The sequence below is a fragment of the Natrix helvetica genome (assembly GCF_964273705.1).
Source record: "Natrix helvetica genome assembly, chromosome: 1".
Classification (NCBI taxonomy): Eukaryota; Metazoa; Chordata; class Lepidosauria; order Squamata; family Natricidae; genus Natrix; species Natrix helvetica.
In genome coordinates, this window is record NC_138548.1 from 200,460,304 (window position 1) to 200,479,151 (window position 18,848).

The 18,848-nt window shown below is 40.7% G+C and overlaps 1 protein-coding gene across 5 annotated transcripts in view; it reads left to right on the forward strand.

Moving 5' to 3' along the window:
- CC2D1A (coiled-coil and C2 domain containing 1A) overlaps positions 1-18,799 on the forward strand; it is a 57,480-nt gene extending 38,681 nt beyond the window's left edge. For all 5 annotated transcript variants that reach the window (XM_081955556.1, XM_081955557.1, XM_081955560.1 and 2 more), the window contains exons 19-30: positions 1,945-2,018; positions 2,871-2,929; positions 3,575-3,626; positions 5,554-5,653; positions 7,512-7,602; positions 8,940-9,071; positions 9,931-9,986; positions 11,668-11,734; positions 15,044-15,170; positions 15,294-15,370; positions 15,549-15,596; positions 17,001-18,799. In XM_081955556.1, coding sequence (XP_081811682.1) covers positions 1,945-2,018; positions 2,871-2,929; positions 3,575-3,626; positions 5,554-5,653; positions 7,512-7,602; positions 8,940-9,071; positions 9,931-9,986; positions 11,668-11,734; positions 15,044-15,170; positions 15,294-15,370; positions 15,549-15,596; positions 17,001-17,021 — 904 coding nt within the window. In that variant the 3' untranslated portion in view covers positions 17,022-18,799. The remainder of the gene's footprint in view (positions 1-1,944; positions 2,019-2,870; positions 2,930-3,574; positions 3,627-5,553; positions 5,654-7,511; positions 7,603-8,939; positions 9,072-9,930; positions 9,987-11,667; positions 11,735-15,043; positions 15,171-15,293; positions 15,371-15,548; positions 15,597-17,000) is intronic.
- The last annotated feature ends 49 nt before the right edge of the window (positions 18,800-18,848 follow it).

Sequence of the window (18,848 nt, forward strand, 5' to 3'; positions counted from 1 at the left end):
CTAGTTCATTGTCTAGCACTTGCAATAAAAATAGAAAACAAAGAGATTTTCATGGCAGGGAGCTAAAAAGGATTTCAAGTATATAGCTATTGTACAGGAAAAACAAAAGAAAAAACCCCCATTACAGGCAGTTCTTGCCCCATTTTATAACCTTTCTTGCCACAGAGGTTAAGTAAATCACTGTAGTAGATAAGTTAGTAACCCAATTGTTAAGTAAACCTTTTCCTATTGACATTGTGAGAAGGTCGCAAAAGGTGATCACTTGACCTTGGGACACTGCAACCATCATAAATATGAACCAGTTGCCCAAAGTGTCTGAATGTTGATCCCATGATCATGGGGAGGCTGCAAAGGTCGCAATTGTGAAGAGGATTCATAAGTCCCTTTTTGTGTGCTGCTGTACCTTTGAATGGTCACTAAATGAACTGTTGTAAGTTGAGGACTACCTGTATTGGCAATCATTAAACAACTGGAAATAAATGTAGTTCCTCGACTTGCAACAATTCAACTTAGTCACGAGGTTTGAAGTTACAATTGCACTGAAAAAGTGACAGGACCATTTTCCACACTTACGACCTTCGCAGCATTTCCCCCATGGTCCTGGGATCAAAATTCAGATGCTTGGCAACTGATTTATATTTATGACGGTTGCAGTGTCCCAGGAACATGCGATCAGCTTTTGTGACCACCTGACAAGCAAAATCAGTGGGGAAGCCAGATTCATTTTACAATTGTGCTACTAACCTAACACAAGTGCAGTGATTCACTTAACAACTGTGGCAAGAAAGGTCATAAAATTGGGCAAAACTCAATAACTTTCACTTAGCAAGAAACGTTTTGGGCTCAGTTGTGGCTGTAAGTCAAGGACTACCTATTGATGCAGTACAGTTATATTTGGAGTATTATGTCCTTTTCCCCCCCACCTCGATTATTTTATGATAAACTCAAGGTGGCAAACACACATAGTACTCTTTCCTCCTCCTATTTTTCCCACAACAACAACCCTGTGAGGTGAGTTGGGCTGAGACAGAGGGACTGACCCAAAGTCACCCAGCTGTCTTTCATGCCTAAGGCTGGACTAGAACTCTCCTGGTTTCCAGGTCAGCCCATTAACCACTATATCAAGCTGACTTTCTGGCCAGAGCACTTGTAGACCAGATATTTTAGTTCAAGTAAAGAAGGAGAAAAGGCAATTGATATTACTAAAGGCTAGACTATCTTTCTATAAATAAAAATGGCAACAGCAGGTACAGTAAGAGAAAACACACACACACATATAAACAATGCATGGTATAGAACATATAGGTAAAAAGTTTTTTCCCTTCATAGTATTATAAATAGAAAAAAATGTAATCAAATCAAGGAGCTAATCAATTGTTGTTACATATAAGTGTATAGTTAAACCATGACATTTCTTGGACATTAGATGTCCTCATGGCCACATTTTATTTATGGAGGTTAAGGCTGTCAGTGGTTGTATATAAATTTTCTAATCACGGGCAGCATATTTCACATACCAGCTGCTGCAAAATGGCAGTAGAAAAGGGCAGAGGCTCTCTTGCCTGTTCTTGGGAGCTTCTAAAATGCACTTGGTTGCCCATATGCAATCCAAACTATTGGACTAAAGAAATGCTTGGCTTGAAAAATGATGACGTATAAGGGTATGCGAGGGGCATTGTGGGGTTTGGCTGGTGTTTGTGTGTGTGTGTGTGTGCAGGGAGATGCTGTGCAGGGAGGGAGGGAGAGGGGATTGTACAAGAGATGCCTTGTGAATTGGGGAGACGGTGCAGGGGTTCAGTGTGGAAGGGAATGTGGGGATGTGAAGGTGGCACAGGGAGGGTATGCAGAGTTGCACAAATGTTAGGTAAGGAAATATTTCTGAACTGATGACCCAATGAGTTATCTAATACTGACTTAAAACTATTTGCTGCTTTTTCCTTTCAGGATCTTTCCAGAATTAAACAGCAATGATATGATTCTTTCAATAGTGAAAGGAATCAACCTCCCAGCTCCTCCAGGTAATCTACAAAATGAGCCCTGTTTTTTAACTAAATGGGGGGGAACCCCCCCCCCAATGCTGCCATCCTTTTTGTTGACATGACTGACCTCTGTAAAATGCCCCTCCGTTGCTCCTTTTTTGTGTTATTACTCTCTTGGCGTTCTAAGAGTGGCAGAAGCCAAAATATTCTCGTCAGTATTCATCCTCAATCATTGGTACTATTGTTGATTCTTGACTATTCCCAGTAGATTGACCAGATGGATGCTTGTAAGCATCATTTTGTCTCTCTTGCCTTTTTTCAACAATGTGGCTGTCGTTAAGAGCTGATTTTTCATTCAGTGTATGCCCTGCCTTTGGTTGCAAAAGAAGGATCAGAAAAATAAATAGCAAAAAAGAAATAACCGAAAAGCAATAAACCTCATATGAAATGATTGCAGAATCTAATTTCAGTTACTATTCTAGTTGGTTACTACTGCAATAGATAGAATATTCAGTCAAAAAGTACATGATTTTGTTGATTTCTGAACAAATCTGTTGCTAGCATCATCAAACAAAATAAGGGCCCGAAAGGGCATCCTTCAACAATTATGTCCAATGGACTAGACTCCAGTCATGCTGACTTGCAGGTTACCAAAGGCCAAGCTTCTCTTGTAGAGACCACCCTGGTGTAGAAAAATATTTCTGTTTCTGTTTCACACCTTAGTCTAAATTTGTTTGCCTTCATGTGGCAGATAATCCTGTTTGTGGTTTGTAGCTGCTGTCATGCAAGATTGTGCTTTGTGAAAATTTATTTTTAGCTTTCAGATGATGTCTATCAAAAACAAATTCTTGACTATTATTTGCCATATTCCTCTTTCTGTTTTTTTTTCAGGCATATCTCCTGATGATTTGGATGCTTTTGTGCGTTTTGAGTTTCCCTATCCTAATGCGGTAAGTTACTGCAGGTTTAAAAGCTACTGTTTCATTTACATGGAAATTAGCTTATCTGAGCATTCAATGAGTTCGTAGATAGTACCCACGGTCCTTACCATTTTTGAGCCTATGAAAACATTTGGAAAGGCTATTGTAGGTAATGAGTGTCAAGAAAGATGTAGCATGTTATTGTAGGCATGGTGTTGCATTAACAATCCCATTCTTGGGAAGTGAAAGAAACTTTTAATCTATAATTATTTCTCTTCATAAGTCTCTGCAGGTGGCAGCTTATGACTGATCTTGTTTGGGTTTGGAAGCTAAACAGGGCCAGGCCTGATTAGTATTCTGTATGGCTGGATGGGAGAAACCTAGAGAATATCTGTATCATATTAAACCTATCTAGGTTGTAGGCTAGACTGCAAAGTCCGAGGAGTATCCTGTAAGAAGACAGTGGCAAATTAATTCCATATTGCTGCCCAGAAAACCCCACGGAACTCATTACACATTAAGATTGACATGACATTACTTTTGCTGATATGTAACACAGAGACAGAAGAAATAGATACAAAGGATAAAACTGTTTTGTCAGATGGTTATCAGAGCCTTGTTAATTCTCAAAGAAGCAGTGGTTTTTATTGCCTTTCACATTCCTGTGTTTTCTAGGAGGAAGCTCAGAAAGATAAAACAAGCGTGATCAAAAACTCCAACTGTCCTGGTAAATCTCTATGTATGACTTGAAAAGGGCAAATTTTACTTTTCCGGGTTTAGGTTAAAAGTGATTGGAAGGTAGTATTTGGAAACACAATAAGCGTTAACATTTTTTTCTTAAAGCTGACGTGCATAATCCTTTTATCATCCTCAACTGTATTTTTAATTCCCCTCCATAGCAACCCTGGTTAAATATTTGTGATTTATTTGGGTTAAAGAGGAAAGGTTAAAAATGACCCTCCTTCACAGATTTCATTTATTTCCTTCTTAAGGTCGTGACTTTAAAATCTTTGACATAATGTGTTCTTGAGCAGTGACAATCCCATGCTTTTAACCAGAGGAGGTGCTACAGATCAAATAGCTGATAATATTAGGAACTAGTGCTGGTCTTTCTTTGATAAGATTTCATTATGACATGATTGGATGGGCAGATTCTTCATCTTCTACAATGTCACCTGCCCCTTACCTGTCTCAAGTACCAAGACTGACTGCAAAATCTGAGAAAGAAATGAAGTTGCCAGATTAGGAATCCGGCAATCACTGGGAGCATACAAGCAAAGACAGAAGCAAACAGTGGGAAGAGAGAGAAAGCCATAATCACTAGAGAAGTTTAATAATCTGAAATGCCCACTTGTTGAAGGAATAGATCAGCATGTGACCAGAATGCTGGTAGTTCACACCCTGGAGGGATAGAAAGGTTTTGTGGACTGTATCCTCAGACATGTTTTTGATGAGCTACTACAGATCTTTCAGCTTGCAGTTGGCTTCAGAACATATTAGTTCCTTTCTCTGAAGCTGCTATTACCTGGTGAAACTTCCTGCAGATATAGTTGTTTGTTGGCTGAGAGTTTAAAAAGATACGATCAATAGAAATTTGAAGACAAAAGAGGAGTCTGTTGGTTCTGAGCAATTCAGGAAAGGCTGTTGGAACATTATTACTGGCATGGACTTGTGATGATTGCAACATAATCTTCTTTCTTGATAGACAGGGCTAGAAGCCAGAAAGCATAATTTTGTTTGGAGAAACCGGAACAGAGAGGGGGAGATAGTTGTCAAGCTTTGCCTGCATTTCTTGGAATTTGCTGACTGTTACTTTTGGGAATGTATTTTCTGCAAAGGAACAACTAAAAAATATTCCATGACTAAGTCTTCTCTTTGCCTTTCTGTCAGTTCCTGCCCCCAGTTCAGAATATTAGAATTCAGATTTCCTAAAAAGTTTGAGACCAGTTTATTTGAAGGATCATTTCCTCCCATATTCAATTTACCTCTGTGTATTTATTTAGAGAACAATGGGTGTTTTTAATGCCTAAACTCCAGATATAACTGCCTTCCTCAAAAAGAGACTCAACTGGTGTTTTTGTATCAAACAAATGCTTCTCTGTTTTCTCAAGTTTTTTTTAACTTTTCCGTTTTAAATATGTGCTGATTCTTTTTAGAACCTTATACATTCATTGCTCATTTTACTTTGATTTTATTCGGTGGCTGTTTTAATTTGTGTTAAATTAACTTATAAAAGTCCACAGGCAGTGACAACTTTAGAAGACCCACCCTATTATCTGTATATCAATTTTATAATTCCCCAGATGTTTTCATCAAGTTACATTAAAAAACAAAGTAAAACTACTACTTCTCCTGCCCCTTACTTTTGAATAATGCAATATGTTGAAGAATTCCCAAGTAGAGGTTAGGCATCTGCCTCACACACTAACACAACTGTGTTCATTTGAGTCATTGATTTAGATAGGTTCCATGTCTTGGGGGGGGGGGGGGAGGAAGAGAAAAAAACATTTGAATTGCGCTCTGTAATGATTTCAGCCTACCAAGTAATGTAATCATGATTCCTCCCCATAGGCTTGTTATAGACTTTGCGGAAGTTGCAATAGACTTGCATCTCAAGCCAGTTAAACTTTAGTTTTGCCATTTTGCTTTGGCAGAGTTCCAAGAGAAGTTCAAACTGTACATTAATCGGAGCCATCGAGGATTCAAGAGAGCCATTCAGTCCAAAGGCATCAAATTTGAAGTTGTCCATAAAGGGTAAGCAAGATGTGTCTCGATGCCAGTAGACGTCTTTGAAAACGGAAGTCTCCTACAGTAGTAACCTCTCCAATTAACAGACTTTATTTAAGGGTAGAAGCTTTTGTGATGAAGTCAGCTGCAGGTCATAAAGGCTTACGCCTTTTAATAAAATCTGGAAAATTATGTGCTTGGTGTTGTTTGGTTTCCACAGGTGGGAGGTATTAGTATCGCTTTATAAGGCCCTGGGTAAGACCACACTTCATTACTGGATACTGCATCCAGTTTTGATCGCCACGAAATAAAAAAGATGTTGAGACTCTGGAAAGAGTGCCGAGAAGAGCAACAAAGAAGGTCTGGTGTGGCACGATAGCAGATTTTGATAGGTAGATATTTAAGGTGCTGCCACAAAGAAGAGGGGGTTAACTTATTTTCCAAAGCACAATAGATGGAAACTAACAAAGGAGAGAAGCAACCTAGAACTAAATTAAATATGAGCCAGCAGTGTGCAGCAGCTGCCAAAAAAGCCAACGCAGTCCTAGGCTGCATCAACAGAGGGATAGAATCAAGATCACGTGAAGTGTTGATGCCGCTTTATAATGCCTTGGTGAGGCCACACTTGGAATACTGCATTCAGTTTTGGTCACCACGATGTAAAAAAGATGTGGAGACTCTAGAAAGAGTGCAGAGAAGAGCAACAAGGATGATTAGGGGACTGGAGGCTAAAACATATGAAGAACGGTTGCAGGAACTGGGTATGTTTAGCTTAAGAGAAAGAAGGACTAGGGGAGACATGATAGCAGTATTCCAATATCTCAGGGGTTGCCACAAAGAAGAGGGAGTCAAACTATTCTCCAAGGCACCTGAGGGTAGGACAAGAAGCAATGGGTGGAAACTAATCAAGGAGAGAAGCAACTTAGAACTGAGGAGAAACTTCCTGACAGTTAGAACAATTAATCAGTGGAACAGCTTGCCTCCAGAAGTTGTGAATGCCCCAACACTGGAAGTCTTTAAGAAGATGTTGGATAGCCATCTGTCTGAAACGGTATAGGGTTTCCTGCCTAGGCAGGGGGTTGGACTAGAAGGCCTCCAAGGTCCCTTCCAACTCTGCTATTGTATTGTATTGTATTGTAACTAAGAAATTTCCTGACAATGAGAACAATCAACCAGCGGAACAGCTTGCCTTTATAGATTAAGGGTGCAACATTACTGGAGACCTTTGAAAAGAGACAGGGCAGCCATTTGTCTGAAATGGTATATAATCTCCTGCTTGAGCGGAGGATTGGACTAGAAGACCTCCAAGGTCCCTTCCAATTCTGATGTTCTATGTTTGCAGAGCTGCTTTAAATGCCAATTGGAATCTGTGAGCAGATGAGAATGGCTGCTCTGTAAAGGTACATCTAAGGTCATAAGCTTAATTCGATTTTACATCAAAATCTCAAACTCTATTAAGAGGATGGTGATTATATGTCTTCAAATCAGCATTAACTTCTGGTGACTGACTGGATTAGTCCCTGGAATTTTCCTGGTAACCATTTTGGAAGTGCTTTGCCCTTGCCTCCCTCCAAGGACTGAGAAAGAGAAACTGGCCCAAAGTCACCCAGCTGGCATTGTGCCTCAGGCAGGACTAGAACTCTTGATCTCACATTTTTTTAGCCTGGTGCCTTAACCACTACACCAAACTGGCTCTACTCCAGGGGCTAAAATTTCTAAAAGATACAAAGTCTGGATTGAGTGACTGTTATGAATCATTTAAAAAAAAAACACCCTTAAAGCAACTCACAGCCAATAAGGCGGGCTTATTTTGAAGAGGCTCTGTGGTATTTTTCTTTCTGAAATGGAATGGATGCTGGGATTAATTATTGCTGTTTCTCTACAGGGGGCTGTTCAAAAACGACCGTGTGGTGGGAACAGTTCAACTGAAGTTGGAAGCACTGGAGACCAAGTGTGAGCTTCGAGAGATTTTGGAAGTAGGTCTTCTCTTTTTGTGAAATGTTGAGGGTCAGTATCCATGAAAATCTGGGCCAGACTAGGTAGAATAGATTGGGCAAGCTGCTTTTGCTTGGCCTCTCAGTTTCTATGCAAGACTTGTTGAAAAGATGAGGTTTTTTTTTAAAATACAATACATAATTAAACTTTGGGATTTGCTGTCATGAAACGTGGTGCTTGCTTCCAGCTTAGCTAGCTTTGAAAAAGGGTTGGATTAATTCACAGAAGTCATGGGGATCAGTGGCTGTTAGCCTTGCTGGCAGCCTGACTGTCTGTAAAGCCATTTTCTGGGAAACTGGTAGGACTCCTTGTGCAGTTGGTTGGCTGCTATGGGAACAGACAGCTGGACTAGATGGGTTTGAAGTCTGATTCAACAGGATAGTGTTTAAGTTTCTGTTACGCTTTTTTAACTTTTGACATAAGCATCGTTCTTTAGCCTTCTGTGCTAAAGATCAAGGTCTTTTTACTGTCAATTGTTTATTGTCTACTTCTGATAATCAAAACTTTAAAAAGCTGAATTGATTAAATTTGTTATTTGCATTCTATCTTTGTGTATCTTAGGTTATTTTATTTCAGCTTCCAGGGAAGAAGCTGTTTTAATCCATTCCAGGCAAAAACTACTAGGCCCCTATGTCATTGTGAAAGCTGATACATTTAAAATAATTCCCGGTCTTCACTGTGCCTAAAGTTTTTCTGGGCTTCCAACTTTTGTTACTTGATTTAATTTTGTGTAGCATAGGTAATATAGTGGACAAACAGAGGCTATATAATTGTAGGTATCTAATAGGTTTCAGTGCCCTTAACTAGCTTTTGATGAGGAGGGGTAGTTCCCTCACTCCCTGAGTGCCTTCACGGTGCAGAAGAGTGAGTGAGGTTTTAAATTAGGACGTGTGAAAGCTGGTTCTAGTCCATCTGCAGCCACAAATACTTCCTGATTGACTTTGGGCCAGTCTTTTTCTCCCAGTTCAGTTTATTTTACCGCAAAGGATTGTTGCGGGAATAACACGATGGAAAGTTTCCAAGTAAGTCTCCCTCAACTCCTGGAGAAAAATAGGATAGTATAAAAAAGAAATAGTGTCCCCGATTTATATTAAGATAGCAAGTGTTTTCCCATCTGTCATGGATATGATCATTCATTCCTTAACTGGGCTTGGAAGAATATGCTGAATAGTTTTAAGATGCAAGTTTAAGTAACGTAGACTCACTCAGGCTCTGATTTCAAGTGGAAGTGATGAAATATCTCTCAGAGCCTCACAGCTTCATTTGAAGAAGACATCATGTGTATCAATCACCAATCTTTCCCTGTTCCCCTTCCTAGCTTTTGGATGGTCGACGACCCACAGGAGGCAGGTTAGAAGTGATTGTCCGTCTCAGGGAACCATTGACATCTCAGCAGCTGGAAACCACAACGGAGAAGTGGCTGGTCATTGATCCTCTCACTGCGCCCCCAGTAAGAGCTGAACCACTCTGTGCATTCTAGCGGCTTTTTTCAGCAAAGCTTCCAAGTATGGCTTTGCATAGAATTCTAGCCCGGTCTGAGCTTTTTTTGTAGCCGGGATTCCTGTCTGTGAAAAGTCTGATTATAATGTCCCCTTCGATCAGTACAATTCCATTTTCCAGCTACACATCCTGAGGCCAAACCTCGGGCCACGTCTTCAGAAAGAGATGAGTTGAAAGCTTCACGTTCAGAGGGTCCCACTTGGCTTTGAGACTTCAAGGCTTACAGCCCTTATTGCCCTTATGGGGCTGGTTTCCTCATCCCTCAGGGGCAGCTTGTGGGACGTGAAGGGTCAGGTTGCATCCAATCCTGTGCATTCTAGAGATATAAGGAAAAGAATTGCACCAAGGTATCCTAAACTCTGTAGTGTGCACAGATCTGGCAAATGTGTAAGAGTTGGCTTGCATAAATTATTTTGCAACAGTTAATTATTGCATATTGTATTTCAATTTTGCAAGAATTGGATGTGTTTGTAGTTATCCAAGTGGGCATTGAAGCTCTGTCTTCTGCCTCTTGCGCTTGTCCCTTGAGATTTCACCAGACCTTATTTCACACTATTTCAGCTCTATCTTCACAACCCATCAGAACCATAAAGTCACTCCTTCATCTTTCAAATGAATACTGAAATAATAGGAACCTGGATTCCACACCCAGAACCACATATTCTATCTTTATCTACACTGCTGTAGAATCTTTAGTATGTATATAACTATCTTCAGTTTATGCTGATGGTTTATGTCATCCTGAAACGCCTGAAAGAAAATGACCATTTTTGCAGAAGGAATTAATAGACTCTCTTTTCTTCCTGTAGGCTGCCTTTTCCAAACCTAAGCCAGCAGTAGTTCCTTTGAAAGATACAGGCAGTAGGTAGGTATGTTCTCTGACTATGCTGAAGCCTTCAGGATTTGAATTCTACACACAGTGACCTGTGGGGATCTCTTCTGTCCTTTCAACCCTACGCCTTGATCTTATAAACATTGTTCAGCATATGAAAGTGAATACAAGGCTTGAATGTTCAAATGAAAGGACTAAATAGATCCCACTATAGGCCACTTCAGAAGGAGCTTCTGAGTATCATTCAAAGTAATAGAATGGAAAGTAGGATAATTTGCCTTGGGCATACAATCCATCAGGAGGTTGTCCTCTGAAAGGTTATTACCATAAAGTTTGTGTCGAATATGTTTTTGCCATAGTAAGGAAAGGATGCTTAAATGAATAAGAAACCTACCAGAGCACAGCTTCTCAAAGAAAGTGAAACATCACTTTCACAGTAGTTTTACAGGGAAAACTTTCTTGGTGGATTGTATCAAAACCAGATTTTGTTTTCTCACTCTGTAGCATGTTGGCTGCTTGTGCTGTTGTCCAAAAAGGCCTCCTCAGTAAAGAAACAACCCCAGTGAGACAAAAGCTCTATTCAGCTATAACTTAAAACATACTATATCATGCCTGCCTGTTGAGTAGTAATTGCACAAAGGGTGAAATGGAAATTGCCTGATTCAGGTTGGATACTGCTCTCAGTTATCTCAAGGTGCCATCTTAGGGGGCTTAGTTAATTGCATTTCTGAGCCATTGGCATCCTTCACCATGTAATGTCTGATCTATAACTACATACATATGCATACACACACAACAAACATAATCATGCTTGCACATGTATACCTTCCTCTATATAAATAATAATAGATGAGAATAATCAATCACAGATAATCTTCGACTCATTTGTGACTAGAATCTCAGTCATTGAGCAAAGCAGTCATTAAGATACCACATGACTGCTTCGCTCAGCAACAGGACTCCCAATTGCAATCTTATGGGTCATTAAGTGGGTGCAGTGTCAGGCAAGGAGCATGGAGTTTCTCAGGAGGAGGAAGGGGAGACCCTGGGGGACTCCACTCCGGAACTTAAAAATCCTTCCTGCTGAAATCCAAACAGGATCTTCAGCCCTTAAGCAAAGAAACATAAGTTTGCGGCCTGCACTGGACTTCCCTCACCTGTCCGAGACACCTCCCTCTCCGTACCTTACTGTGCTGGCTCTCTGCTCCGCTTTTGTCTCCCTCTCATCTCTGGGGGCAAGGTGAAAGAGCAGCCAGCAGAGGGAGTTCAGCTCCCCTTCCATGCGCAGAAGAGAACTCCTTCGACAAGGTGTGGGAAAGAAGCTCAAATATTCAGGATTGGAGCTCCATTTCTGCACACCACAAAGGAGTATTTTGCTCCTCTTTGAATGAGAGAAAAATGTTAAGCAGGCATTTTTAAGCAGTCTTTCAGAGGAGAGATAATGCTGAATAACTAAATCGGAGTCCACCTGGGATATTTTGATGCCTGCAGTAGAAAATCCAAAGAGAATTTATATATATATTTTTTCCCATAGAAGAGATGGGGTGACTGCTCACCCAATTTGTTTTCTGTGAAGCCGGCATAATTTCCCTCTGAAAGCATGCTTTCTCCAAAAGTAGTGGTAATGGCCTTTGGTTTCCATTTTATGGGCCTTGTACTGTGTTTCTGTGATTGGCCAATTTTGAGGTTATGCTGTGTTTGTTTTTCCCTCCAGCAAGCCGCCCTGTTCTCTGCAAAGCTTCAGCATATTAGCTTTTGAAAAGGAGATGCTGGAGAAGAAGGTCAGTGATGTGGATCTCTCTGTGCATGTGTGTGCATGCGCACAGACACCTGCAGGGAGGGGGTGAGGCGGTCACATTGCACAACTTCAGTATACACTCTGCTTTGCTTTCCTTTAGTTTACACTAAAAGGCAGGCCCTCAATTTTCTGTGCTTCAGATTAAATCACTTCTAGGAAGTGAGGGAGAAAGAAAGGAAGATGCATACAGTATGTACCTGCATACATACATAGTTACACAGCAAGGGACGGGGTTTTTTTTCAGTTGACTTTATCTTTTTATAAACACTTTATCTTTTCACAAGCATAGGTATTATAATATTTGTTCCACAAAATTCAGTAAATAACAACCAATATGACCTAATATTACCAAACATTTCCCTGTTTTTTCTTTTGTTCTTCTGACATGTGAGTTTGATCACATAAGCGGTTTAAATTTCCAATATTTAGTAAATATTCACCTTGTACAATATAAACTAAATGTTGACAGGGCGAGAGACAGATAGGTGATAAGAAGTGGGAACCACACGACAAATGGTCTATAGGTCAGGAAAATTCTTTGGTTTCGATTCTCGGCATCCTTTTTCATCGTTCCGGAAAAATAAAGGTCAGAATTTTCCATAGTAGAATTGCAAACCGGAGTTCCGGTTCCGGCGGCGGCGGCGACGGGCAGCTCTTTGCCCGCTCCGGCTCCCCGGTGGGCTTCCCCACTCCTTGGGGGGCACAGGACACCCCGCAGAGGGGTCCTGCCGGAGGGGCGGCATCGCGGAGGTCTCCTGCAGCGGCGGCAGCCGGCGGGGGCTCTCTCGCGCGCCCAAGGCACCGGGGAGCAAGCTCGGAGGGCGCATCGCGTTTCCACGCCTCGCGCCTCGCTACAAGCCGACTGGAGAATGCTACAATTGAAGGAAGCAGCTGCGGTGCGGTGAGGTTGCCTCTCTCTTCATCCCTTACTTTGCATGAAGATTTGATTCAGCTTTTAAAACTTTAAAACAACTTTCGGAGCATTTTGGAGGTGCGGCTGGAGGGAGGGGGGTTTCCCCCCCCCCCTTGGACAAGCGGCAAGAAACAATTTTGCTCTCAGCCCCCGGGGAAGGAGGAGGGGGGAGAGCCAACGAATGAAGCCTCACTTAGGCTGAGATGATTTTCTTTTCAATTTAATTTTACATATTACAATGATTTGAGGACTTTTGGAACTTTCTAAAACTTTGTTACGCCTCTGTGCCCAAAACTGGCAGGGCAAGATGGCACACTTCCGTTGTCTTTATGAACTCTGAAACCTGACTCCACCTTTAAAATTCAGGCTTCCGGTCTTTGTCTCCGTGTCTCCCAGAGGAACCTCTTGTGGATTGGTATTTTTTTAACCTTCTAGGGGAAATTTTCTATCTATTGCCAGACTTATTGGAGAGATTCTCTTCTGCCTGGTTATTCTGCTCCCGGATTCACCTGGCTACCCTTCTTTTCTAATTGCTTACTTCATATTTGGACTGAACTTTTAACGTTATAAAGGATGGCATCTAAAAGACCCCCTCCTGGAAAACCTGGCTTTGCCACTTCTGCTCCAACATCCGCAACATCCAGTCCAGCCACACAGTCAAAGATAACAGAACTGATGCAACATAAGACTACAGAGATGGACTTTCAACAAATGCTTCAACAAATTCTACAGGGCCAGGAGGAAATCAAGAAACAGTTAAGGGAAATGAAAGATGAAATTAAAGAAAATCAAGCCCAAATATATAAGAACTCACAAAGACTGAATCTTGTGGAAGGGGGGGTGGAGGAGGTGAGGGGGGGGGTGGAAGCCGTGCAGAAAGGGAACAAAGATCTTGACATCCAACAGATGAAATTAGAATTTGAGAGAATGTCCTATTATCTTAGATTTCAAAATGTTATAGAAGAAGATGGGGAAAATATAAGGGACATCATGACAAACATTCTGGCTGACTATACACACAAAGAAAAACAACAGATGGGGTGGGATATAGATCTGGTTTATAGAGTGAACTCAGCTTATGCTAGAACACACAATTTACCCAGGGAGGTTCACATTAAATTCCTTAGAAAAACCACAAGAGATGAAATTCTGGGTGTACAAAGGGGGCAAGCATTGACATATCATGATATGGAGATAACCATTCTGAAGCAGATCCCTAAGAAGATTAGAGAAAAAAGAAAAAATTATTCGCAATTAGCGAATAAATTATACCAGAAAGGGGTGTGGTTTAGATGGTTGATGCCTGAAGGTATGCTGATATTCTGGGAGGAGACAAGAATCAGAATTAATTCACCCATAGAGGCGCAGGCCTTTATGGAAAAAAATAAAACACTCCTAGAGAAACCACCAGACACTACAACGGACACGCAGGACACGGGAGGGGCCAGAGCTCTGCCAGTGGAGGGAGATGGGGCAATAGCAAGAAGACTCAGATCACAGAAATAAATATGAAAATCATATTATTATAAATTGACCGAAAGTGAAAATGGAATTATATTTGGATTTTATATTGTAATGTTTAATTTGATTGAATTTAATAATAGAACTAATATGCTGATTATAATCAATTATATACTAATGCATTATATATAAATGTACGCTATGGGTATGGAGGGAGGGGGGCCTCACACACTTTGCAACTGCCAAAATTTGTATACCTGTCCATTTACCCTTTTCCCTATAAATTTTGAAAAACCAATAAAATTTTATTACAAAAAAAAAAAAAAAAAAAAAAAAAAGAATTGCAAACCAAATATTGATTGCACTGCACATCTCCAAACACTCTACACATAACCAGAACCCTGGTTCTTGTATAGCATGGCACTGAGGATAGCAATGGTCACAGCTGGAGAGAGGGGGAGAGAGATGGATACTTACGTTCTGTCCATTTTTGCTGTGGATTATTTTTGTTTTCTGGTCCTGCTGCTTCATAATCTAGGTTTTGTTTTATTTTCAAAGTAAGAAAAATAAAACTAGTTTTTAGATTTCCTTTATGAAACATGTCTATCCTTCCTAAGGTCTTATTTTGAAGGGAAAAAATGTGTGCCAAACTAAAAGAGAAAGGAGGAGATGTAAGTGCTTTGTTCAAAGCCTCTGTTGCTCAGTGCCTGTAAGTCTCCCCCTTAGCATCTGTTCAAGAGAGTTCAGAAGGTTGGAAACGCTCTGAGGTTGGAAACGAAGACATTTCTGGGGGCTCATTATTCAATCTGTTTGACAATTAACTTGCTAGAATTCGGTCGTAGAATGTCTCTTATTGTGTATTGTGCACTCTCCAGTGATTTTGTTAGGGATTTACAAACACCTCACTCTTGTTAACAGATACTGACATACAATCAATCTGGTCAGCCTCCACCCAGTGACCTGGTAGAGCAGCGTCAAAGCATCATTCAGAAGATCAACTGGCAAAAGTCCCAGCTACAGCACGGAGGAGCTGCAATCATGAAAGGTATTTCGATAGGAAGGCTCAGCTATGAAACTGTCTTTCTCCTCCGAACTGACCTTGCTACACCAAGGAGCCCTAAGGCATCCAAGGGACGGTTCCTGACCATGTTTGATCTTCATTCTACAGAATATCTGACTCGATTGGAGCAATACCTCCAATGGTACACAGAGGCAGCAAGGCGCCTTGGAAATGATGGAAAACGGGTATGGAGTGATTTTGTAGAATGGTGGTAGGGCGAGGGAAGGAGACTCATTTTCAAGCCCCTGAGCTTGGTTTTCAATGGATGACCAGTTATTTAAAAGAGAATGGAATATGTGTCGATACTAGAGCAGTTTAAACACAGGCCTCAACTAAAATGCTGTCTCCTCTACTGTTTGGCAGGAGGCAGCTAAGGATGCTCTTTACAAGCGCAATCTGGTGGAGAGGGAGGTGAGTGGTGCCTGCAGATTCTTCTTTTCCCTGCCCAGGTGGTCAGAACGGATTGAGACAAGTCCGGAACCTTTTCCATTTTGTGTCATGGGTTCCCCTTTGGGGGTCCCTTCTTTCTTTTGGACAGGAAGAAACGGTTTTCCTGAAGGATTTTAAGTTGCACAATTTAACTGAGTACCTGTACTACTGAAAGTGTTCTACAAATCAGGGGTTTCTTATCTTGGCATCTTTAATACTTGTGGACTTCATATCCCAGAATGGGAAATTCTTGGAGTTGAAGTCTACATGTCTCAAAGTTGCAAATATTGGGAATCCTTGCGACATATGATAAGGCCATGTCCCCAAGTCCTCCTTAGCCAAAATGTTCTCCACTTTGGGGTGCTAGTTTTTCCTGTAGCTGAGACTGGGGCAGGTTCTTTCTCCTGTCTTCATAGGCATAGGAATGCTCATTGCCGAGGTCTTCCCAGTCTAAGTGGTTATGTCACTTCAATGGCTACATTATACTAACTGCACTGATTCCCAAGCTGAGTCCAATTTAGAGTGCTATTTTGTACCTTTTGTGGAGGGATATTTAAACAATTGCCAGTTTCCACAGGTATTTCTTAGGTGATTTTGTTATAAAACATTAGGCTGGTGGCTGCCAGGGAGACAGTCTTTACTGTGTCCACCCTGGATTTTTTATTTTTATGCCAGCTTTTGATCAGCCTTGGGAAAATTAGTATGTTAGTGGTCTTTATATATATATATGTATTTATATATATATTTAGGCATACCAGGGGTTGTAACACAAATACATACCTATTTCCCTGGCTCAACTGATAAGGAAGAGAGCCTGTGGCTTAGTGGCTAAGACTCCTGCCTAATATATAATACAGCCCAGGTTCAAATCCCAGTAAGGGTATGGCTAGCTGATGAGAGCTAATTAGCTCGAAATAGATCTATACTAGTCTCCCTTTATTTATTTATCAGTACAAATACAACACAAATATAAAAAGGCAACATTAAAAATAAAAATATGGTTTTCTGCCTGCATGGTCTTCTGTGATGAGCCGAAGGACAGAAAGAGGGAGTAGTGACCTTCCTCCCATATTTAGGCATACCAGGGGTTGTAACACAAATATATATATATTTATCCTGCCTGTACTATTTTTATAAATAACTGAAGGTGGCACAAATGTACCTAATATGCTTTCCGCCTCCTATGTTCTCCACAACAACTCTGTGAGATAGGTTTACCTTACCCCTTGCATGATAAGGCGGGACTGGAACTGACGAACTTCTGGTTTTGAGCTAGTGCCTTAACCACTAGACCAAACTGGTTCTTATGAATGCCGTAGATGGTTTACCTATACTTTTGTCTTTTCTTGGAAATATTGATGTGCCTATATGTTTTTTGTCTTTCAGCTGCAGAAGTTTCGGAAATGAAGCTAAAGCGCTTATCTACCCAAGCAACAATGCTTTCAAGCACGGTCTTTTCATTGTTACAGGTGAAGGGTAGTAGAAAGACCAAAATGCATAGGCTGTCTGCTGATGGATCAGTAATGCCACAAGCTGATTCTTGCTTAATTGACTTTGCAGAAAATTCCTCCTAGGCTTCACCATAAGTACATTAAAACCCCAACGATCTGAAGAGAGACAATCCATGTGACAGGTGCCTTATAGCTACATCCACCACTCCTTCCTTCCTTTTGCACTAAGCATTTTGCACATGCCAATTGAGCTCTGTTTTTTTTTTAACCTGATCTAATTTAATCCCTTCTCAGCTGTCAAGGAGACCCTTGTGTGTGAAGCCTTGCATGCCCATGCCTGTGGGATTCCAATTTTTAAATCTACCTTGTAAACCGGTTGAATTAGAAGTCCCATTCGCATGGTCTTTCTCCCATAACCAGGGTATTTAATAGTTTTAGGTGTGTAATGTAGATATCAATTGCAGTGATGGAAAGATTCCAGAACTTCCCAAATTAACTGAGTTGGCCCAGTTTGGAATTTGGCACTTTCAGTGTGTTTAACGAGGTTATTCCAGAAGCCATATAGTCTGCATTCATTTCCTAGATTTCCTTATAGCTACATCCATCACTCTGCTCTCTTTTGCATCAGGCACTTTGCACACTCTTTGATTTTCTGGCCTTTGTTGGCGTATTCTGACAACTGAAAATTCACTTTTGACTCATGGAATTACTTTTCAGTGGTCAAATAGATCTTGTTGGGATTCCTTGTGTGTACAGTCTTGCATACCTTATATGCCAGTTGAGAGTCCTGCATACGTGGTGTCCTTCCCTACTGAGAGCTAAGTAGTCTGCTCTTTAAACAATCTCTAATATGGAGAAGTACGTAGCCACAAGACTCATAGTTTTTGATGGGTCTGGACCTGTAACATACACTTTCTCGTTGTTTCTACCTTGTCTTGGAGGGGCCAAGAAACAAAGCATCTATGAGACTGCTAAATGAGATGGTTCCCTTCTTTAATGTATAGAGAGTAGCAGATCAGTCTTTCTCCTAGGGAAGAAGTAACTGTTCAGTTCTGGTGTACAAACAGTTTATGAAATTCATTCATGGTACTCTTATGAAGGTTAGATTTTCTTCTCATAATATCTGTGATTGTACTATTTCTGTTGAATGGAAAATGGCATCTGATAAGATAACCCCTACTTCCTGATACATTATGGAGAGTGATTGTGTCACTTAGCTCCCTCTTCCCCACACAAAGACAGGGGAGAAGCTACTGAAACCTGTTGGGGTGCTTTTTTTGTATAATCCATTTTGACAGGTGGAAATGTGATCTTTCCTAGTTCTTTTTTCTGTAAGATTTGAGTTTAAGAAATTAACTCAGGATTGTTGCTGCTGCTCAGGATGAAATGAGGTGATGAACTGTGGGTTGTATCCAGGTGGTCTTCCCTGCCATACCTTTTAAAACCAAATTTTAGTTTATTGTAAAGATGATAAGAGGAAAAAATGTACTATATACCCTTTTCTTTCCTGACCCATTTTCACAACTTCATTTTTATAAAAGTGCCTGTCTTTGAAACTATTGTTCAGCCAGAGGTTTTCAGAATTAATGTTAAAAGCAAAGGCTGCAAATCTGTGCTATGGCTTTATTTTATGTATAGGATGACATAAATATATAACGTTTTTAAAGGAGGGAAGGGAGAAGCTTTGTTCAAAACAAAAAGTACCAGTAATAAATTATCCAAACCTCCTTTTAATCTGGATTCTGTTTTATGTGTCTGCTCAACAGTAAGACGCCATTCTTAC